The sequence below is a fragment of the Pyxicephalus adspersus genome, chromosome 3, assembly GCF_032062135.1.
Source record: "Pyxicephalus adspersus chromosome 3, UCB_Pads_2.0, whole genome shotgun sequence".
NCBI classification, from domain to species: Eukaryota; Metazoa; Chordata; class Amphibia; order Anura; family Pyxicephalidae; genus Pyxicephalus; species Pyxicephalus adspersus.
In genome coordinates, this window is record NC_092860.1 from 22,658,280 (window position 1) to 22,682,684 (window position 24,405).

The window sequence follows — 24,405 nt, forward strand, 5'->3', positions numbered from 1 at the left end:
ATTGATACATTTTTTCTGTATGATCTTTAAAGGAAGCAGCGTTGTCACCCTAGGACAGGATGTATATTAGGATCTCTGTGACATGGTGGTGGGGGGTTGCTTTGTAGTTTACAAAAGACAGCTGGGAAGCCTGATGACCTTGTTTAAGATATCAGTTCAATAAAAAAGAATTTACAAGGACAGATTCCTAGCATGTATTTTCTGTACGTGCAAAAAATTATGAATTTAGATTAGAAGTTGTACAGATAGTTTTGCTGATCCAATTCCAAGAATGGCAGAATGACCTAAAGGCATTGTCGGTACAAATGACCCACAAGCTGTAAGAAAGCCAGATCCGGAATCAATTGCATGTATAGGGGGTGTAGAAACGTAGCGATGGGGCTGTCCTGGCCACATTTAATATTGTATTTTATATTTTGGCAAATTCACCCTTGCATGGTGAATGAAATTCACCATTTCATGGTGAATGGCACATTGTATTCTATTCCACATTATTGTAGATGTTGCAAGCTACTTCTGATAAGTGCACATTTTCGAATTTTGTTTTCTGAGGGTGGTGGTAAGGGATTGTCCTTTTCCTGTTCTGGAAGGAAGGGGGAAGGGAAGAGAATTCACTTTCCGTATTGCACCTGTCTTACCTGCTCCATGCAGGGGATAGACTTGCAGAACAAGTTTGAGAAGCTGAACACCTTCCAATGTATCCATTGTTACATTACACAGCAGAGGTCAATTTGTTCACCCCTTGTATGAACTGCTGGTTGTACCCCAGTGTGGTGTTGGCATCGTCTTTCCTATAATTCGGATTTTATTTTCCCAGAATACAAGAGTGCACACGTTTGTCAAAGCCACGGCACATATCTCCTCCACCTTTGTTTACTCATGTTGAATATTAAGCCGTACAAGAGCTGCAAACTTCTGGCGTGGATTGTGTGTGTTTTGCTCACGTCATCCCTGTAAAGACCACAATATAAAAGCTGCATTCAGCTCTGTTCTCTGGCTGCTCATTTGCTGCTTCTTTATCAGATGTGTTCCTCTCTGACATTCGGTCACTCTTGTTAAGCTACGTACACACATTTCTACAGCACTGTTATTCAACATGGGGGAAACTGTAAAATAACTTTCAGCCCTTAGGGAACCTCTGCTACAATTACTATAGGCACAGCAGTACATTAGTGTGGTGGTCCGTGGGATAAGGAGAGCACAACTGGGTGCTACTCCTTTGTCCTCCCCTTCTCCTCTCCATAGAATAAGACAGCTTTGTAGCAATCCTTCTTTCATCTGAAACCATCACAAAAGATGGAGTCATGTAATGTACTGCCATACATTTGTGGTAGATGAACACATAAGGGATCGGTTGTATCAGTACAGTGGATAGATGTAGGCTTGTGATGCTATGCACCTGCTACTTCATAAGGAAGCCCACCGTTTGGCCTCATAGGGAATATCGTTTTCTTTTAATGTATTATTATTCCCATTCCCTGGTTACAATACTCACGCCATATTGATTGCTGTGGATACTAGCTCCCTTTCTGTTTAGGAATACATGCTGTAGTTCTCATTCATGTTAGATCCACAGCCCTTGTTAGGTGAATCATCATCATTAAAGCGGAACTAAACACTTTTTCAAAACATTTGTGACCAGGCAGGTTTTCAATTGCAGAAAGGATAGGCAATGTCCCTTTTGTAATAAAAAAACCTTACCTGCCTGGTTCCAATTTTTTAAATGCAATTACCTGTCCCGGTTTTATCACGGGTGTCGCCATCTATTTCTGTTCTTGTTCTGGGTTTCAGAACTTGATTGGCTGGGCCGGGATGATGTAATTCCAACATATGCACATAGGTTCATTCAGCCCCAGCAGAGGGGTGCCGGGGTGCCTGACATATCTGGCATTGTACACTTAGCTGCAGATTCACAGCTCCCTGTTTTAGGAGAAGCAATCTGTGTCCCATCTACAAAAAGGCACCTGTCTGATCACAATTTTTTTTTTGCAAGAACTATAGTTCTACTTTAATAGCTCTGTATTCCTTGCATTGTTCAACCCAGGCATTTTTTAAGTTGGGTGGGACAAAATTGTAGGTGGGTGGTACCCCCTGTATTGTGACCCAATGTTGGCTGTTTTTGGGTGGTTACTGTAAAATGGCGGGTAGTGCACCCCGCTAAGAAGGACTGGGGGAGATCACTGCCTTGGATGTTCTCAATATTCACAATAGGGTGTATGGTGTATAATATATAACATAGAGGGAAATTGTTGGTGCACAGGCAAAAGGACAAATCTTTTTTTGCTACAGATTTTTTTTTTATCAGCAGACAGCCATAAATGTGGACATTTGTGTTCCTCCTCCCCTTGGCTCTAGGGAATGTATGATTAAAGAATCTTTAGGTTCTGTTCAGACTGGCAGCAAGGTTGTGGTGTGGTTACAGCTTCTTAGTGAACTGTGGCCTCGGGGAGATGCTGCATGTATCTTCTACCTGCATCAGCCCTGTAGAGGATGAATAGGGGATGGCGTTAAGCGGTTTACTACCGCTCATTGCTATGCATTGTCAAATCTGCAGACCTGGGTTCTTTAAGAACCAGCACTACAGTGCGGGTGACCAACTGCCTGGCAAGGTGCCGGGAGTCACTCGGAATAACTGGATCTCACTTCAGTGCTGAACCTGTCCTAAAGATCATTCCTTACTACTCCTTAACATGAAGGGTTGCCTTAGCCAACAGGAGTACTTTTATATTTTATTCTTTATTATTAGGAATTTAAAAAAAAAAGTATTGTATGAAAATTAGGTAAACTCTGTAACCTGATTTTAGGCATTGAGTTTTTTTTTTTTTTTTTTTAAGTTGTAGAACATGTTTATGTTTAATTTTTTACTTTTCTATCATGTATCATCATTGTTTACTTTTCATCATTGTTTGTTACAAATGCACATTATTTATAGAACACTATTTTGTGCTGTTTTGCAGAGTAACTTGTTTGAAGTTGTATGGCACAGGATCTCCTGGTAGTAATACAGGTCATGGCTGCTCAGGCGGCACCTTGTTCATTTTTTTTGTTTTTGGCACACACATAACACCATTTTTTAACTAGCACAAACATGCCATTGCATATTTTGTTATTGACAAAGGTTTATTGTGGGATGTTGGTAACACGGGTATGACATGGTAGAAAATGTTTGTTGGGTGCAAGCCTGCAATAATAAAATAATTGTTGTTTCTGGTCACTTGTAGTCTTAAGTTAGGACACCCTTATAGCTCTCATCTTCCACATCACCCCACAATGAACAAGACACCCCCAAGTCCCACACACTTATACATGCCCAATAAGACATAACCATTGCCTTTTTTGCTAATTAAAGAGTATGAGAGAAGTGTCAGAATTTCATTTCTGTGTGACTCATTGAAAATGTTGAATCCTATGAATAAGAAGGAGAGCCAGTGAACTAGCATTTCTTTCTGTAGAAAGTTTTGGCAGTAGAGTTGGCTCGGAGGTTAGCACTCTGGCCTTTCAGTACTAGGGCCCCAGGTTTCATTCTCAGCCAGGACATTATCTGCACGGAGTTTGTATGTTCTCCCCGTATTTGTGTGGGTTTCCTCTGAGCATTCCAGTTTCCTCCAACATCCCAAAAACATGATCAGGGTAATTGCCTTACTTCTAAAAAATGCTCCAGACTTTGTTAATGACTTATGACTATGATAGGGACATTCAAATGGGAACTCCTTGGAGGAACTATTAGTGATATGATTATGGGCTTTGTGAAGGACTGCATAATATATCGGTACTCTAAATTTACAAGTTAATATTATTTATTTGGTCATCAATAGTAACTATCAATGATCTTCTTTAAGATTTGGTGTTTGAGGTGAAGGTCACAGGAGACTCTTCTCTTTCTCATTGGGTTCGCACCTCACACAAACACATGATCTCTTACCATATAGCCAGTGCTTTTGCAGTATGCCATTTTGGGTAAAATTCTCTGCACCAACGTACACAAGGACAATTGCAGGAAATGTTTTATTCTTCTGCCAGTAACAAGACCAGTTTATAACTCCACCCTGCTGATGTTGGATATGCTTTGCCAATAAAGCTGTCAGTCTCATTCTGTGACCCATATAACAGCAGTTCGTTTTACTGTCTAGTCAAAAATATTAGGTTGAACCATTGCCTCAAGCAAAGGTAAATTGTAAAATTGTGGCTCACAGGTTTTAAGACATTCAAGCATATTACCCAATCTAATTGTCTGCAAAAGTCTGACACCCAGTCACTCTCCTCTTCAGATTTGATTAGGAACTTTCCCTGAGGGTGTGAGCAGTAGTATAGCACAATGTAGAAGTCAGTGGCAGGTGAGAACTGCAAAACTGGGAAAGGGTACAGAGAGCGCTGCAGGTATTTTTTACTGTCTCTGCAAGCAGGTACCCTGGGAAGTTTGCCTAGCTTCACTTATGCCAGGAAAATGTCCTGCTGGAACATATTCTGCATAGATTATACAGAAAATCACTTGTAATCAATATTTCTTTTTAAATGAAATGCAAACACATTTTGGGATGGAGCACCTGTCTGAGTGCAATCTTACATAGGGGATGCACCCCAGATTGTATCAGTACTGGTTCATATTCTTCATAGTGCAGTAGGGATAACATCTTAATAAATCTTTCAGAATTCTATCCCAGCTTCCGCAAGAAAACATCCTCAACATACAGCAGGATCAGTTTTACAAGATTTAAGTCTGCGTACACACTACCAAAAATTATCGTTGGAAACGAACATCCGATCGGCCGAAAATCGTTCACAAAAAAGTTGACCAACGACTGACCAATGACGGCGACGAACAAGGATTGTCGTTGGAAATTAAGGATCGCCAAGGCAGATCTGATTGGCCGACGATTGTTCACTATCTATCGTGTGTACAGTCGTTCAGTGATCGTGCATGTTTCTGCAATACACTTTCTCCTGTACATGTTACTTCCTGCATCGTTCAAATGATTGTATCTAGCGTGTGTACACTATTGGTGGATTATATTTGAACAATAGTATCGTTACAGCATGTACAGAATTGTGCACAATATGATCGTTCAAGTATAATCGTTGATCGGTCGTAATCGTTTGTTTTCTAACGATAATTATTGGAAGTGTGTACCTAGCTTCAGTATACTCAACCAGTTTTGAGATCGGTCCAGAGGGAATAATGACGTAACCCTTGCCTGGACACTGCTATTGGATAAAGCTGGTAAAATTAAATAGATGATCATCTTCTCCCACCCTCCTTTCATTCAGTGTTTTGGGAAGGGGGAAGTTTCTGTTGCTTATTGCCTTTGGATATCCATGAATCTTCAAGGTGTTGTAGCATGCGGTAAAGCTCATTTTAGAGTTGATAAGCATATTTTAAATGTAGAATAGCTCCCAACTGTCACTTCATTGGAAACAGACAGAACTTTTTGCTCTTTTTTACTCTGTTTTTCCTCTATTGATTTATTCTGATTTATAGACTTCTGTAAAAAAATGGACTATTTAAATATCAGAAGTTTTATACGACACTAAATAATATATCATATTGATTATACGTAATATGCTAAGATAGTGGTGAAGAATTTATTCTGAATGGCTCCCCTAAAGCACCTGCGGGTGTACCATATGTTGTTTTGTATTTTTTACAAATTATCTTGTGCAATTAATTGGCTGCCTGAACCTATCACAAAGGGGCAGGCAGCACAACACACATCTAGGTGTCTTCAATATTACATCCATATTGGTGTGAACCTAGCTTCCAGAAAATTAAATACCCTAATCACAGTAGTTTGTATGCTGGGAACATGTGTATTGGTCTAGTAACTGATCAAAGTGGAGAAAAGCACATTTGATCAAGGAAACAGGAAAAAAGCAGAGAAGTAAGAGGAAGAGAACTGGAGTTATAAGAATGCACAACTTGTGGAATCTCATTGCTTGTTTGTTTGTACAAGATTCTTTGTGATCAGAGATAATGCCAAATCCCCTAAAGCAAACTTATGAGAAGAAGTATGTAGTCTGCAATTGCTTCTTTGATTCAAAGTTGCCCAGATTTTTGTCTGACTTCCGGGACAGTGACACATACAAGTGAAGTGGAACAAAAACTTTGGATTTGCATGCTTGGCAGTGGTTTGGAATAATATAGGCAGAGGATTAGAATGACAGACAAGTAACTAGTGTTTTTTTTAGGAAACTGTCAGTTATGCAGCCTGTATATTCTTGGGGTACAGGATCTCTGGATAGCAGAACTCAAGTCTTCAGCAATCTATATTTTTATACCCAAATCAATCCATGTTATATGACACTATGCAAAGCTTTTCTTTTATACTCTTAACTGATTTGGTGAATAATACAGCACTCATTATCACCTTATCAGTTTAAACAGGGGAAAGGCTCTGCAGTGACTTTTGTTTCATATCCAGATAAAACAATTTCCAGGGAACCCGTGTGCACTGCATAGGTGACACCAGAAGTGTCTGACACCCACTGAAGTGCAGAGGCATGTCTAGGACATTTTTGTGGGCCACAGCAATTCCCTTTAAAAATTTCAGAGGTACACAGTAGGAAGCGAAAATTATAGCACAACATATTTTCTTCACCAAGCTCTAGAAGCATCTGGGGAAAAATATGTGGGAGTTCTTTAAAGAAAGTTGCATTTTTGAGAAAAACTTTAGGCTGCATATCCTTTCTGAATGTATACTTTCTTGCCTGTCATACAGATTTAGAGCTTGACTGCTTCGATAGTCACTGATCCAGGTTGAATATGCAGATATTTTTACTTTACTTTTTGCATACTTAATACAGTAAGGTGAAAGTACTGAAGCCACGAAATCATCATGATAGGCAACCAGCATTTTCCTATAGAGGTTGGTAGTGGAATCCTACCAACTTCTCCAAGGTTTCACGCATTTTATAGATTGCTTTATGAAAAAGACGGGTGCTAGAAGCACAGAAAAAAATGGGTGTTAAATTTTAAAGCAATGATAACAGAAACTGTTGATCCAGGGGACATCTGATTGCCTCACAGGATCAGGAACAGATTTTTTTTTTTCCCTGTTGCAAAAAATTGAACCATGTTCTATAAGCTTTTTTTTCTTTTGCCTTTCTCTGAATCAACTATGCATATATGGTTTGATCTGGACTATGCTAGTTTCTATTATGTTTATTTCCTTAGTGGTTCAACTTGATGGACTTCTGTCTGTTTCCAACACAACTAAATATGTAACTTTGTTTCCTTTATCAATTTTTATTTGTAGTTTTTCTGAAAAACGTACACAGTGTGTAAATCGAAGTTTTATAAAGTGTATGTATTTTGTGTGCCCACTTTGAACCTAAATAATTCTGTTTCCTTTAACATATGTTTCATTCAGCCAGTTGAAGCAACAGATGATGCCTTTTGGGATCAGTTTTGGTCCGACACCGCCACCTCTGTACAGGATGTGTTTGCTTTAATCCCAGCTGCTGAGATCCGTGCCGTTCGTGAGGAATCCCCATCAAATCTAGCTACACTATGCTACAAGGTGATTTCTTAAAGATGTTAAATTGTTGTCAAGTGAAATTGAATCACTAGGGGTAAATATAGGACCTGTCATCCTAATTGTTCGCCTAATAGTTGTCACTCGAATCTATCATTGGTGATTATTTTGGGTAAAAGTTAAATGAATGATCACTGTACAGACAGGCTACACAAAAATAAATGTCCCCACTAGTAGTCGGTCATTTAGGGCCCTTTCAGATATATGTGCATGTTTCCGCAGCCAACCAGTACTGCACATGCAGTGTATTTTGCAGCTGGGTGCCTTCATTCTTAATGGACCCCATACATGCGCATGCCTTTATGTTTCCGAACAATGCATCAAATGATTGACAGTGGCCCAAGAATTGGACCTGTACCAATTTTAGGAGAGTACCACAGCACACTGTAGTGCATTGCACTATTCATTCCTAATTACACCCAGTGCATCTTGAAAATGCATTGTGCAATGCACTATAGTGTGCTGTGGTCTGGTACCTGAAATTGGTACATGTGCATTTCTTGGGCCACTGTCAAACATTGGGCAGCCCAATCATTTGATGCAATTCATGAAACATGAAGGTACGCACATTCACTGTTTGCTAAATGTATAAATGGGCCCCTAGCGATCCAACATGTCGTACAGACACTGGATTTTCACAAATGATATCCTCAGTCACTGAGATTCTGACACCTGTACAGACCTTTTCATATTTTACTGGCTTCAGGCTTGTTCCGGGCCATTCATAAACCAGGATTAGATTAAGATTAGATTAGATTAGATTCGTCCTCAAGCATCACAATTGAGGCATATTTTTTTCTTGCTGTTCATGTTCAGTTTAAAATTATGTCCACAGACTTCCATCTGTTCTGCTTTTAGATACATTTTCCATAGCTTTGTTAAATCTTAACATGGCAGATAATTATGCCTTGCAGGCAGTGGAAAAGTTGGTGGCTGGTGCAGACAGCGGATGTCACTCAGACAAAGAAAGGCAAATGGTATTGAATTGTGCTCGGTTGCTGACTCGTGTGCTGCCTTATATCTTCGAGGACCCAGATTGGAGGGGATTCTTTTGGTCTTCTGTACCTGGTGCAGGCCGGAACCAGGTAAGCACAGAAAAGTACTTTTTATATGATACTGGCCCATTGCATTTCATTTTTTAAATAATTTATTTTTAGTAGAAGAATGTCATAAATATGCAATGTAACATCCCAGAATTGTATTGCATGCTCTGCCTACTTTAGATTACCTAGACATAATCTGCAACACTTGCCCCTTTATATTCTTTTATCTAATAGCCTTTTCCATCTTTTGTATTGTGTAGGTAAGTTCTAGGTACTGTATGTACTGTGTGGTGAGTGTGATGAGCCACAGTTCAGAGAAAAGCCGGCACAAATTAGAGTATATCTGTGACAGTCATAGGGGAATGAGTCATTCATTCAATTTTCCTTTGCACTGTACAATGCACTATAACATAGAAGCTTCATTCTGTACACTGTGCTGTATATTCAATACACCACACTCCTGCTCTATACACTGTGCTGTATATTATATATACACCCCATTACTCTATTGTAAAATTTGCTGTATAGTATATGCCATGACAAACCTTGTTGCTCCCACACAGACTACATAAATGCCACTGCATTTCACATATGTTACCATTCATTTATAGTGAACATGCACTTTGAAGGAATGTGGTGCCAAAGGTTCACACACTGCACCACAAGAGAGGCGTTAATACAACCATAAGGCTCAGACGCAGTAATGGTCATCCCCTAGGACCAAATAACACACATTGCAGTATCTCATGTTTTGCTGTGTGAAAATGAAAAAGCATGGCGGTGAATTGAAATACTAGGTGTGTTAAATCGCACTCCATTCTACTACAGTGTAATTCCATGTATGTGCATTGTAATGCACCACAACATTCAAATATAAATGATCGGTGTGTTGCGGTAAAGACCTAAAAAAGAAAAACCAGAAACCGCATCTGTCTTCAATTCCTTTTTTTTAATCATTTTTGAGTAACATTGAAGTAAGAATGATAAAAAGATAAATTTAGTACCTAAGAATTTGTATACAGAAGAAAAATGAAAGTAACGGGAATACATGTGGAAACTGATTTAATTTATTCGCCAAAGGGATGCACAGGGTTCATGCTGAGATCTCACCCACTGTATTTACCTACAAAGGATTTTATTTCCTAAGAAGGCCAGATGATATTAATATTCTGCTCAGTATGCAGAGTTTGTCCTGTAAAACCATATGTTAAAAAATTATTGATGTGCTTTAAAATGGTAAAAATAAGATCTTCCTTAGTTCCCAAAAACAGAAGTGTAATGTATTGCAGGTTGCCAGGATGTGTAATGTAATTGTACGAGGGTTTTTTTTGCCTTCCTCAGGATAAACTATGTCCATAGGGTTTTATATCTAGTATATATATTTATTTATATCTAGTATTATGTTTATAACAAGTGAATGATATGACAGCCAATCAAAGAGAAAAAACAGATCTTTAGAAAGTGAACAATTTGGAGTATAGATGCCCCTTGTACCTTAATGTGAACTAAAAAGAAGGGATGATCTTATCTTACTTGTTTAAGCTACAAATCCTGTAAATCAAGTGAGATCAGACATGTTTGGAGTCCAGCCTGTGTGACAACTGTGGCTTCCCCCATAGATCTTAACAATTAAGCTTGGGTACACACATGCAATATTTATTGTTTGAAAGGATCTTTTACGACTAAGGACGGCTGGATGCATGAATGAGTAATGTACATACAGCACTGAACTGCTTTATGCAGAGGGGAGAGGGAGAACAATGGAGCGGCACTCCGCTGCACGCTTTCCCCTTTGCTTCCATTACGATCGTTCATTCCATGGATCCACCAGAACGGTCGTTCGGACGATGGACAACGGGCCCTGTACGCACGACAGATTCTTGTACGATACGATACTGGCCTTGAGCCGAATATCAGACGAGAAGTGTTGCAAGTGTGTACGTAGCCTTAGTGTAGACTTGAGGGTTACTATCTAAAATTAGAAGAGGAAATCCCCTGAAAACAAAGACAGGCACTGCATCCAGAGACTGGTAAGCTGTAATATATTAAAGTTTTGTTTCTATGTTAGATAGATATAGATATACAGTACTTTGAAGTTGAACTCTGGGTAGATATTAAACTCACAAATTATTGTAGCCCTTGCTTGAAATAGTCTGGTACTGTATCAAAAATCGTCAAGTAATTGACTTTATAATAGAATTTGAATACAATTATTTCAATAAAGTGTTCCAGTCTTTGATGCAAAGAAACAACTCCAGTTTTACAATCATGGACAATGGTGCCTCAGCCTTCAGCAGTAGCATGTAGCACTGGTGCTTGGGTTGATGGGCTTTGTTGATGGCGTCAGTTTTAAAATGAGGTTATTGAGAATGAATGTACAGGTGTATTGGACCTGGAGTCAAAACCTGGAAAAGTGAACATATATATAGGTTCTTAGTTTTTACAAGCACAGTGCAAACCATTACTAAGGTTTTTTCTTTTTGTTATATTATTAAAGTTGCTGTTTAGTAACTGCATACAGCTGTATACATCATAGACCCAACCCTGAAGGGCAGGATATAATTTATAAGAAAAATGAATGTTGTAACAAAATGATGTATGCAGTCCATGGCATGGATTTGTCATTGTACATTTAGTATGACCCAACATTGCCACCATCACTAGCAGCTTCCTGGTCCCTGTCTTCTAGGATGAGGAAGAGGATGAAGATGCGTCTCGCCCACTTGCTGAATCTTTGCTTCTGGCTATTGCAGACCTTCTCTTCTGTCCAGATTTCACAGTACAAAGTCACAGAAAAAGTGGAACGGTGAGTAGTCTCTGGATCTAGGTTTTTATATTGTTCATCTGCCATGAAAAGGAAAGTATGTGTCCACTTTCATCTGATTTGCAAAACTACTAAAATCAGACTTCCTGCTGTCACTATAAGAAACCTTGATATTTTTAATGAAAAAGCCCCCAAGGAATTCAGTTAAAACTGAATTCCCTTAAACCTGACCTCCAGTCTCAGTCTTGCACAATTGCACAGGCTTCTCTCTTGTACTGAAATTACTCAGATATAATTGCACAGGGTGGGCTGTTTTTAGGAAGCTGTGGATGGCGCTCTTCTTGCCCCTCCAACCAGCCATGATCTGCCTGTATGTCATAGAGAAGCCCTAAATAAGGTTGTAAGAAGAAAGGGTTAAGTTAGTAAATTCATTAGCATGGTAATTAGGGAGATAGGTACCAAAAAAGGCAAAATATAGGTAGATCAAATTTAAAGATAAAGTCTAACCAAAGCTCTTTTTCTTTGTTTTGGATATAGTGGTGGAGGGTTAGATCCCCTGTTGGGGTTTTAATTCCTGTCTGGGGCTCCCAGAAAGAAAGGAAACAAAAAAAAAAAAAAAGAGAAATAGATAAATTCGCTTTATCTCCCCTTCACTGTGTCCAGCAGCGGGAGGAAATAATTTCAGGATGTCCAGAATGAGGTATAGTGACACAGCACAGGCAGTGTGTCCTCTATCTGGTCATATAAAACATCATCTTATCATGTTCAGTTGTTTCCTGGAGTCTTCACCTTAATTAAAACTTCATTTTTTTCTATATGAACCATCTGTTCTTTGTTTGATTCATATATGTTGAAGGTTTGGCTGCTAGCCAACCCTCTTGGTTAAACTACTTTTAATTATCAGTTTATTCTCCATCATATTTTAAAGATTGAGGGTTTATTTTCCAGACTCTATTTTTAAAAAAAAAAAAAATCTGTTGCCATTCGAAGCAATTTAGACTTGTTAAGGGTATAAACCAGGAGTACATTTAGAGAGAACCACATGTGAACAGCATGCTCCATCCTGATTTCTCAACAAGGTAGCAAATAGCAGTAAAGCATTTGCAGAAGGGGTGGGATTATATTTGACTATTCTAGTAAAAGTCAAGATTTGCATATTACTGCAGCAGATTATGTTACTGAATTTACTGAATGTTTTAATGTGTGATTTTTTTTTTTTTTTTAAGGCATTACCTGCTTTTTCGTTGCTTATTGTCTGTTTAAATTGTCCAATTTTAAAACCTTTTTGATTTACCTAATGTAGAGTATAAAAAACCTGAAAAAGAGATCATGCAGTTTGCCCACAAGGGCAAAGCAATAGGTTCATTTTTTTGCAGATCTCTTCAGCATTTTTCTCTCCTTCCCTTTATTCCTTTGATGCTTTATCTGCTGATTTGATGGGAAATACTCAGTACTGCTGGGTATAGAGGAGCATGTAGCCAATTTTTCTTCCTCCCATGTGACTTGCGTGTGCTTAGCAGTTGGTTGCGGTCCTTCGTCATTTATAATCTTCAAATCAGATCCACTTGGAGTTTATACAGGGCTGATTCTCTTCATACCTAGCAAAATGATCATAATGTGGCAACTTAAAGATTTATACAGTAGTAGCCCTCTACTGAAATTTATATTTTTGACATCTATCTAATAGTAAGTAGTTTCTTACAGTGGAGGGGGGGTTGTAAATCGAATATTTTAAAGCTGTTCAGAATAAAAGGGAAAAAATTGATTAAGAAATATTTTGGTGAAACACAATAATTGGGCAATATATGTCGAATTTGTTTTCATACCATTGTCTGCGATGTGAACTATTACCTGTACTTTTTTGCCTTCTGTGTAGGATGCAGCAGAAGATATTCATACCCTAGACAGCTGTGAGTACATCTGGGAGGCTGGCGTTGGCTTTGCACACTCTCCAACCCCAAACCACACGCATGACCTCAATAGGTAGGTGAGCATCTATAGAAAACCTATTGAACATAATACAATTAACATTAGACAATAGAATTTCTAAATTCTGCCTCCTTCACATGTATTGATTGTGTTGTATTTTTTTAGGACTGAACTGCTTAAACTACTGCTGACATGCTTCTCAGAGGCTATGTATCTACCCCCAACACCAGAGAGCAGTAGCACTTCCAACCCATGGGTACAGTTTTTCTGTTCCACTGAAAATAGGTGAGTAAGTAAAACTTATCTGTGTGTTTACAGTAAAAGAACAATTTTTTCCCCTCAAAATGCTATTAGAAAAAGAAGTCAAGTTACATCAGTAGATGGTGCTGTGTCTTCTTAAGTGCGTAACAAACTTTTGCCATTGGATACGTACGTTTTTTACTTATTCAATATACACAATGCCGCAGAACTTGTGAACAACAAAAAGACCAAATACCATAATCAGGACTTTAAAGGCATCCAACTGCCAATCAAAGGTATTAAACTAAAATGCCAGCAAACTTTTTTCTTTATATTTCATAAAAAACATAACAACAATGAACAACATCAGTTAGATGTGAAAGAAATTCTGACAATTGTTTGGTCGTTAATCATTTCAGATTCAATGCGTTTCGCAGTCTGTTGGCTGCTGTTGGATTTTTAGGTCTCAAAATATTCCTGAGGAAGCAGACCAAGAATCTGTGCAACATATCGAATTTGAGATGATTTGAGACCAAACGATTATCAAAATTTCCTTCATTTAACTGATGTTAATTTTTCCCCCTATAAATCAATGTTTTAAATAACACACAATAGTTTTATTTATTGTCATTAATTTTATTGGCATTTTTATTGACAGTCACATTTTGTGCTTTAGGTTTATACTTGAGTCAAATAATTTTCAGGTAAATATAAGTATCTCAGATTATATTCAGATTTATTTATATTCAACTATATATGACGCATGTTTACAGCCTAGGGTTACTAGGTGAGCAGTTTTTTTACCTTTTTTTTCTTTGACCTGATCTTGAGTCATGATATGAGTGGCACTCTGTGGCATTGCACTGTAAAGGCCCAGGCTGATGTATCCTTGACACCCTTACCTCACTGAAAGTAGGTAAATGAAGTCAACTGTCACTTAACCCTAACATGTAATGGCAGGGTTCTGTGGGGTGTAGCACTGAAGAAAAAGTGAGTACTGCAACAAGATCTTTTTTATGTATCTCTGTATCTCTGTAACACTTGGGAGTTTGAATTTTGTATATACTATTCAGGCTGCAGGCAAATGGAGATAGCAATATTCAATCCATGCATTCAATATAAATTTCAAGTAAAATTGTAGTTTAAAGAATAACAGTACTTTCCTTTAGTACATAACTTTACTCAAACTCTTCTTTTCCACGCTAGCCCACGTATTCACCTCAAACTTCATTGTAGAACTGTTTTTCACCATTTTTATGTTCCTCATCTTTTACAATTCAACACTGCAGTACTCCTTCAGCCTCTTCCAGTCATTTTCTTCCATGCACTTTCTCTAGTACACCATTGCTCTGGACCATCTTCCTAATCCTGATGGATAATACTTGAGCAATGGGGATCATCAAAGCCACCTAAACTATGCACATGAAAGGGTTGCAACTCAAATGCACAATTTGACATATAACGTTACAAATAATCTTCATATAAAAGAAGCCTTTGGATAGTTGGAAGTTGTTGGATGTCTTTTCCAGCCTGGTAACTGTGTCTTGTTATATGACAGCGTCTTATCTCACCCACGTGCCAACTTCTTGTGCTATCTACTGGGATTTATCTTCAGTGCTTAGTAACCACAGTCTAAACACAAAAGCATACAGCCAGTGCACATCAGAATGATTGTGGCCTAGTCAATTGTGATAAATTTAGATTCATTAGCAGGTTCTAGGTGTGAGTGCAGATGGGTCCCTCTCCCCCCATAAGTGATAAGGATGTACAGGCTGGTTTTAGTATGAAGCGAAGGCTGTACACTTGGGTCTTGGGTTGCAGAGAGGCAAATAGTTGCTGTTGTTGGGCACAGCCAGTGTTTTCTCAACTCTAGGCTATTCTAGGGATATGTGTTCAGGTCCTGCAGCTCTGTCTGTAACACTTACCTTCAATCCAGATCTCCTTCAATACTTTTTATCACCACAAGATGTCACCTGTGGTATTGTTGCATGGGGCTCAGACTTAGGGGGCCATGACCTCCTTGATTCATATATGCTCTGAGTGTTACCTCTAGAGCACTTTTTTGTTTTCGAAAACCAACAGTTCAATCATGATTTAACCATACTACTACTTTATAAGTGAGCCCCATTGTATCACCTGGTATGCCCTAAGTATGTACAGATATACATTTATATTTTTTCCATCTAAAATTTGTATTTTGAAATTTGCAGTTTGTTTCTACTGGTACAGTAAAAGAGATCACCAACATCAATAAAAGAACATGATGGTGGATACAAATGTAAACATTTAAATACATTTAAATTTTCATCTCTTCACCCTGAGGAATGAGTACAGGAGTACATGAAAGGGTAAACCCTCCTGGCAAAACTTGATCCCTTCCTGCCCCCAGTGGTGAAAAGTCTACTCAAGTGTTGACCCAATCTAGCCAAACTTCTGTAATGTTATGTGTTTTTTTTTTTTTGGTTCAAATGAAACAAAAATAGTTTAACCCCCCCCCTTCAGATATTCAAAGCAGACCCTTTTTTAGGCTTTAAACCTTTGTGGATAGGAGATAGGGCGTGTATGTCCCTCTCCTAACCATAAATAGGTCCCAGGAAAAATTGAGCACCCCCATTCCATTTTAGCAAGAGCAGACTAATTATTAATTACAATTTCAAGCTCCAGCGATGTCCAAATATGAAATCCCATGCAGACTGATCTAGCACCGCTTTTTCCTTGGTGCAAATTTACAGGATCTCTAGTTGCCCTTACCCATTTTCAAAAAGGGATAAAGTAGTGTTTAAAAGAAAGACCCCGTATATTGAGACAAAATGTCTTTATTACCCTATTTTAAGTAATATTTACCTTTGCAGGGTCCAACGCAGTCAATACATATGATGCCACAAAGGCAAAGGCACAATACCACGAAGTTGCTAAACATAGTTTAGCTTTTTACAAGACTTTGACTTTAAAAAAAAAACATATAAATAGTTTAAAGCTACAAAAAAATACATTTTAAAAGAAAAGATTGTTGTGTGCACCCCCTTCCCTGCAAAAGCAGACTAATCTAGCACAAACTTCTAGCACACATTTGGAAAACACGAACACTCTTAAACAATGTGACTGCAGCCTTTTGTTATTGAAGATTCCTAGCTTTCTGTGTTAGTTTTGATATTGAGCCTATAGTAAGAAAATGTGTATGAGGGCTTAAAAGAGTTACCTGAAACTAGTCACCATTTAGAAGATAAACTAAGCAAAAATACAGTAAGTGTGCTTAGCCTTGTGTGAAATACAATACTATTGGTAGTACCATCTGATCTCAACCCTTATACCAGGTCCACACACCATACAATCATATTTTGCATGGTATATTAGCATCATAAGAGGTGTCACACAGCAAGCAGTTATAACCTAACTTATCTTCTGTAAAATGATTAAAGCCTGGTAGGATAAATAAGGGTAATGTGGACAGTTTAATTGGATACTATAATAATTTTAACCTAATCAATCAGTATTGCAAACCAAGTTATTGACTATTATTCATCATTTGACTGTAATAAAGCCTCTTCACCAATTGTAATTCAACTTGTAAAAGGGTAACTCTGATAATAAATGTGCCTTGCTGGTCATCTTTTCTTAATAAAGGCCTCCCCAGCCCATCCAGGGTCAGATTTAAGCCTAGCCTATTACCTATTTTTTTTTAGCCTGGCCTAGTTGCCTAAATTTTACAGGTTAAAGAATTTTTGTATTGATTTTAAATTATTTTTGTGCATTATTGTTGGCCATCAGTAGATGGTACTGTGTCTTCGTGTAAAGTGTGTATAAAAGCATTGTCTTTGACAAATATGATATGTAAAACCAGAAACAAATGCAGTTCCAGGACATGACATGAAGTGTCATTTCAGTATAACCCAAGATTAGTTTTCTAATGGCATTTTCAGGGTCGGTAAAAAAAAAAAGGTGTACATGAAAAGGGTTTTTCACACAACAAGCAATACAAGGTTTCTCTGCGCTCTCTTTAGCCAGTTTGCATAGCTGTGACTTATAGCTGTAATTTTGCAGGCTGAGTGGTAAATATGTGTGGTATTGTAACCTAAACTTTTTAAACTCTGTTCCCCCCTGTCTAAAAGTTACAGCATTGCAATAGATCAGGGTCCAGTACAGAAGTACCTTTTTTTCCCCCCGACAATGGGGGCCCTGTGTACACATATCGAAGTGCTTATACATCTGCAGCATTTTGGTCACAATCTATTTTCCATTGCACCTTTCTCAAGGTTACAGGAAAATAAACCTGTACTATTTTTATTCATCCCAGTTGTTAAGCAACACATGACGCCAGTATTCCTCTGAGATGACCACTGTAGAAAATTATTTTCTGTCAACTTTAAATATCTGAAATAGGTTGGTCCAATGCTATCTCTCTGACTAGTAAAGGAGTCTGCTCAGTGTATAATCATACATTCATTAACAGAGTGTGCATATCTGTGTAATGATTATCCTATAGAACCACAAATCAGTGTAACATGTGTGTGGACACATTGAAAGGTTTTAATATTTCTGTGCTCTCTACTCCTCTGCTTGTATCCGCATAGTTTAGGTCTTTCTGTGGGCTATCGACACCACCTATGTTATCGTGATAAGGAGGTGGAGGGTGTTCTGTAGTCCTGTCCTAGGTAACAATGCTTCTTCTCCATAGATACAGTACAGTGACCAGACTGGTACCGTGTTTCCCCGATGATAAGGCAGGGCCATCAAATAAGACAGCCCCTTGGATTTAGGTAGTTTAAAGCTGACCTCCACTCTTTTCTTTAGACGTGTACAGTTGTGCAGGATTTTCTTTTCTGTTAAATTATTTTGATTTCACTGCACAATATGAGCATTTCACATTAGATGCTGCAGCAAGTCAAATAGAACCAGTCCTATTTCCTAGCTGGAGGACATCCAGCATCATTTAACCCTTTCCTCCCAAGCCTGACTGTCACATGCCGGCCTTTTTTATTTTTTTTAACTTGGGGACTTGGCATCACATGTGTGGGCTACCTAGTCTGCAAATAAATTAACCTTGCCCAAAGGAACCTTTACTAATAAGGGGGAAAGAGAAGCACCAAATAAAGCAAAATTATAAGTAGCCTAAACTGTAACTTCGCCTTAAAGTTATTTTTTTATCTCTGGTGTGATAAATGTGCACTAAACTATTACTTGTTAAAAAGTATAATAACAAAGTATATATGAGAAACTAAACTGAACTTGTTCCATGCTTTGATGCTAGAGAAAAATGTGAGAAAAATGATGAAATGTGATCAGACAGTTGTAGCACCATCATCTCCATCTGCATTGTTAAGCTTGCATCTCTCTGGATATTTATTGGCACTTTTTTAGTTATTTTACTATATCTATTATTATGTATTGTTTGCCTATTACTGATATGTTCATGTTGCTGTTCTCTTTTTATTTTATTTTTGTATGCAGGCATGCTCTGCCCCTCTTCACATCACTATTGAATGTAGTGTGTGCCTATGACCCTGTTGGTTATGGAATTCCCTACAATCACCTCTTGTTCTGGGACTCACGTGAGCCACTGGTGGAGATCTCTGCCCAACTTCTCATTGTAACACTGGATTCTGAACTATCTAACACCTCAGGGCCAAGCATGGATGGAACCACCACAAGCACTGCCATGGACGAGGGTGAAGTAGGTCAATTTACAACTCTGAACATTTTATTTTCTGGTGTCATCAGTGCCGCTCTGACAAAAAATTCTAATCCCCTTTTCTTTTTTTTCTTTTTAAGAGCTCAATACCAGACAATCTTTTTGTGAATTACCTGTCCCGGATCCATAGAGAAGAGGTGAGGATAATAATTATTGTGTTTTAATATGTATTTTAACACATTGGTTTACTTTGATGAATATACATGCTTTAAATACAAGATGAGCTAGCAAAAGATTGGTAGGATTTTCTTACAATAACTAAGGTATAATACACACGGTTTTTCATCTGTTTTAAATTGAATGCAGACAAGGTTAACAATTTGGGGATTTTAAATTGAGCATGGACAGATCAGACATGTTGATAAATACTGATCAAAAGTCATGTCGTGTGAATAAATTATCAAGAAAAATATGTGTGCCATATTTTTGGAATTCCGATCAATTACTGTTGTATAAGCAAAATGTTTAGACATTTAAATGCTATTAGAAAAAGAATCTGTTTATGCTAGCTTAAAAAAAACAGATCGTTCTGTGTTCCTCATGCAAAGCATGTAACAAACTCTGTATGATATATGAGTTTGTTAAACCATGTAAGTGAGAACACAGCTCTATCTACTGGTGGTCAACAATAATGCACAAAAGGTCATTTAAGAGCAAGTGACCCATTATAACAAACTATACCAAAGAAATACCAATTTTAAAGGACTTTAAAGGCATTTTTTTAGCAGATCATATTCTCATCACATCTCTTGGGCACTCCATCTACAGCCCAAAATGTAACAATTTGAAAACTGAATAAAGAGAAGGTGTCTGAGAAAAGGATCTATACCACTAAGACCAGCAAGTCTATGTCTAAAAAGTCTATGTACAAACTGGGGTACTGGGTTGATTGCGGACATCGGCAACGCTTGTGAGATCTCCCCAGGAGATTGTGGTAGTGGTTTCTGCTGTTTTGTTTTACTTTCCCTATTCTTTTTTACAAACAAATCACAATTCAATAACTAAAAAACTAACAAACTTCATTCACATTGATTAATAAAAACCACATTTATAGTTTCTGCCAAACATTACATAAATATTTCTAACAAGATTAAAACTTGAAAAAATCACATATATTTCTAATACCATATTCTTGCTACTCTACATTTGTATGGTATACAGATGTTAGAATGATGGTATCATACATCTGATATATTTTTACAACCTAAAGTTTTTACAATGGCAGTAAAAAACTGATTGGGGATATCAAAGAAGCTGATAACACGTTTCGCAGATCAATGTCTGCTTCATCAGATCATATTCTTCGATATGTTTGATTGGGTCCTGCAACAACAAAAAATACCATAAATGGGTTTTAATATCTGGTACATATGATATTTGTCTTGCCATCATCAGAATGGGAGGTAACCTTCAGTTGGGGTCACACGTTCTGGTAACCACTGCCTGATAGAGAGAAAATAAAGGTAAAGACGCACCTTCATAATAAATAGTTTGCTGTGCAGAAAAGAATGGTTGTGATGGTGTGTAAATGTCACCTAAACTAAACTAGACTAAACTTTTTTCATTAGAGAATTCTTGCTTTTTGCTTTTGTTTTGTTTATATTACTTGTTGGTAACTGATGAGTATGTGACTTTTTTTGACTTCAGGATTTCCAGTTCATCTTGAAGGGCCTGGCTCGGTTACTCCTGAACCCGCTCACTCAAACATACCTGCCAAACTCTACTAAGAAAATCCAGTTCCACCAAGAATTACTGGTCCTCTTCTGGAAACTTTGTGACTTTAACAAGGTCAGAATGTCCGATGTTCTCTTCTGTCTGTGCAGTCAGTGAACAAGTCTCCTGCACTACTACATCTGGGTGGTGTGTCTTGTGTCTTATGGGCTTGTTGCTTCTTTTCTCACCAATACTGTCTCTCACTCCTACAGAAGTTCCTGTTCTTTGTTCTGAAGAGCAGTGATGTCCTGGATGTACTGGTTCCAATTTTGTACTTCCTGAACGATGCACGAGCGGATCAGTGTGAGACTGCACTTCCCTCATCTATGTCTTCACTTATCATCAAATCATCCCACTTCTTCTTTGTTACTCTAAGCCCTTAGCTGTCCTGTGTATCTGTTTATTAATTTAAATTAAATAGCGAATTAAGTCTTCTGCAGTTAAAAATCCCTACAGCTCAAACCAAATCCACAACTGCAAGAGTCAAATAGATATGTAATATAAGTGGTATGTTTGAGGCATCCGCAATTGTCCGTTATATACATAAGAATTATACATTGTCCAGCCGGAAAATGTTTTGTTTGATCTGCTTTAGCTTTGATTACAGCACACATTTACCATGGGATTGTTTCCATAAGCTTAGCCAAGTCACATCATTTATTGTTGCACTATTTATTCACCAAGATTTTGTATTGTTGATAGGAACAGACAGCAGACAAATGAAACCATCATACCTCTTTACACCAAGTGCATGTATGAGACTTTAAATGTTAGCTTTCTGTGGACGTTTAACAAACAGTATTTCTTCTGTGTTCACTACAAGCAAATATATACTGAAATTGTGTCAATCAACCATTTAGTTACCATGCATTGCATGCAGCAACCATTTGATGTGGGGGTTGCACATCCTTGATATATTCACACACTGTAACATTTCATTGGACCACCTTTAGCTTTGATTACTCGTTCACCATGGTATTGTTTTGATAAGCTTATTTTTGTCCAGAGTTACATTCATGGTTATCCATGATCTTTTATTAATGATGGGAGAGCTGGACTTCTCTGCAAAGTTTTTTTTTTTTAAAGTCAATTGATGGAATTGACAGCACTGCGTAATATGTTGGCGCTATATAAATCCTTTTTATAATTGATAATAATAATAATAACAATATTAAAATCTTGGTCGTTCAGTATATTCAGGTAGTCAGCTGCCCTTATTTTTGAGCACATAACATTGGCTGAACCTAAACCTTAGCAAAGAAATGGGGGATGTAAAAACAATATAATAAAAGTGCACGCACAGATACTGATTGCTAGATTAGCACTATGGTTGGCATGTCAAACATCAAATCCACAGCGCTCCTCATCCACTCTATCCATCCCTTTGGCTGAGGGTCGATCTGATTTTAATGTTTGAAACTCTTTTATTAGTGCTTATCTAGCACTGTTCTGTAAGTGGATACTGGATAGTGGATTCTTCTACTGGACTCTTACATTTGTTGATTTGATTTATATCAGTTTCATATAAGTATTGTAGGGATAGAGAAGTGCTGCAGATCTTATTCACTATTTTGTTTAATGAGGTGTGTTTGCTTTCTCCGATTGATTTTCTGTGGGTGTTGTTTTTTTTGTTATTTTTCAATAAATATGTTCTTTGGGTTCCACGTCATAATTCTTTTTTTTTGGTTTGAGATATTAAGGATTAGTACTTTAGCTCTGGTTGTAGAGCGTACAAATTCTGCTGCACACCACAAAGTGCATGGACCAGGGCTTTCATCAAGTTCCAAATACTTATTTGGGTGGATTATGAGCTTTAAGACCTGGAAATGGACAGGCCTTACACTAACTATTAACATTATAATCTAAGTCTGGGGTGTCCATCTCCAGTCCTTAGGTTCCAAAAACAGGCCAAGATTTTCATATAAACAGTCACTTTCTGACTCCTTAAGCTATACACTATTATATTTATTGTTGTCTGTTAGAGAAATACCAATGTGTGTGGTCCTGGCCCTTTTCGGACTGGAGTTGGCCACTTTCGGTCTAATACATATACACACAATAGGGCTATTTTGGGTGGAAGAGTAGCCTTTTATGTCGTAAAAGGAAATAGGACAATAGAGTAAATCAACACAAGCTTAGAGAAAAACATTAACATTTCACGATGGTGATGGAAATGTACATTGTAATAATATTCATATGTCCTCCGTGTATCTCTACTGCCTTGTTCTAACTGCTGGATGTCCACCTTTTCTTTTCATGCAGCCCGCGTTGGTCTCATGCATATCGGAGTGTTCATACTTTTGCTGCTTAGTGGGGAAAGGAATTTTGGTGTTCGCTTAAACAAACCATACTCTGTGAGAGTCCCATTGGATATCCCAGTGTTTACAGGAACACACGCAGACCTACTTATTGTGGTGAGTTTGTACATAGCTTGGCTCCAAGCTTAGATCTCTAAATTTCAATTCACAACATAAAGTAGATGAAAGCTGCATTTACCATCCAACAGCAGAGAAATGACACCATGATACCTCGTTATTCCAAGTGCATGTATGAGATGATAAATGTTGTTAGAAATGTAGCAAACAACATTCCTTCAAAAAAATATATAGTGAAATTGTGTTCTGCTGTACTTGTTCAAAGGTACAGATTATGGTTAGGACCATGCATTTCATGCAGCAGCCATTTATTGGGAGGGTTGCACATCCCAACATAATCACACACTCTTTAGCTTTGATTATGCATTCACAATGGTATTGTTTCCATAAGCTTAGTTCTGACCAGAGTTACATTATTGTATATATAATATATATTGATGATTGCAGAGTCTAACCGTTGTGTAAAGTCTTCTTCAGCACATCCCTCAAAGGCACACTGGATGGGATTTGGGGAAGACAAGATTTTGTATATCTCAGACCTGTCAGCCATGTTAAGCAAGGATAGGGTATTAGGGCCATGTAGACCCCTAATAATATTTCTAACTGTTATTTTATTAAAACTGAATTAAAGAAAAGGGGTTTGTAACAATATACCCAAGGAAAGAAGACTTCCAGAAACGCGGGGAATTGTGACTCAATAATGTTCATAAAATATCCAAAAAGTTTATTTTGCAAAAAGTAATAAAATCAAGACCTAATAAGGCAGTAACATGATACATGTAAAATCACAAAATAAATGCAACAAAATATCAACACCAAAACAAAATGTAAAGCACCATAACAAAATCAACTAAGATAGGGTCAGCATGTTGGTGATACTAGTATTCAGGTGATCATATCACCTAGTATTACCCATCTGATCCCAACATGCTGTATTTTAGGGGGGTGGCAATTCTATTATGGAGAATTTTAATTTTTTTTTTTCTATTTTTTTCTAAGCATTTTTAAAACTGAAAACGAACAAGATAAAAATGTGGAAGCTTCCAATTCAGACTTTATTGTGCAGGGTCCAGTCTTCGCTAATTTACTTCATTGATTTGGAACAAGCTAATGCTTAGGAAGT

At 37.7% G+C, this 24,405-nt stretch overlaps 1 protein-coding gene across 1 annotated transcript in view; it reads left to right on the top strand.

Moving 5' to 3' along the window:
* Positions 1-24,405, top strand: part of HID1 (HID1 domain containing) — a gene marked incomplete in the record, with an annotated part of 36,892 nt that overhangs the window by 1,539 nt on the left and 10,948 nt on the right. The window contains 10 exon segments of the mRNA XM_072403887.1: positions 7,365-7,514; positions 8,444-8,614; positions 11,262-11,378; positions 13,213-13,319; positions 13,431-13,550; positions 18,954-19,176; positions 19,275-19,331; positions 20,842-20,982; positions 21,120-21,210; positions 23,170-23,321. Of these exon segments, the coding sequence (XP_072259988.1) occupies positions 7,365-7,514; positions 8,444-8,614; positions 11,262-11,378; positions 13,213-13,319; positions 13,431-13,550; positions 18,954-19,176; positions 19,275-19,331; positions 20,842-20,982; positions 21,120-21,210; positions 23,170-23,321 (1,329 nt within the window).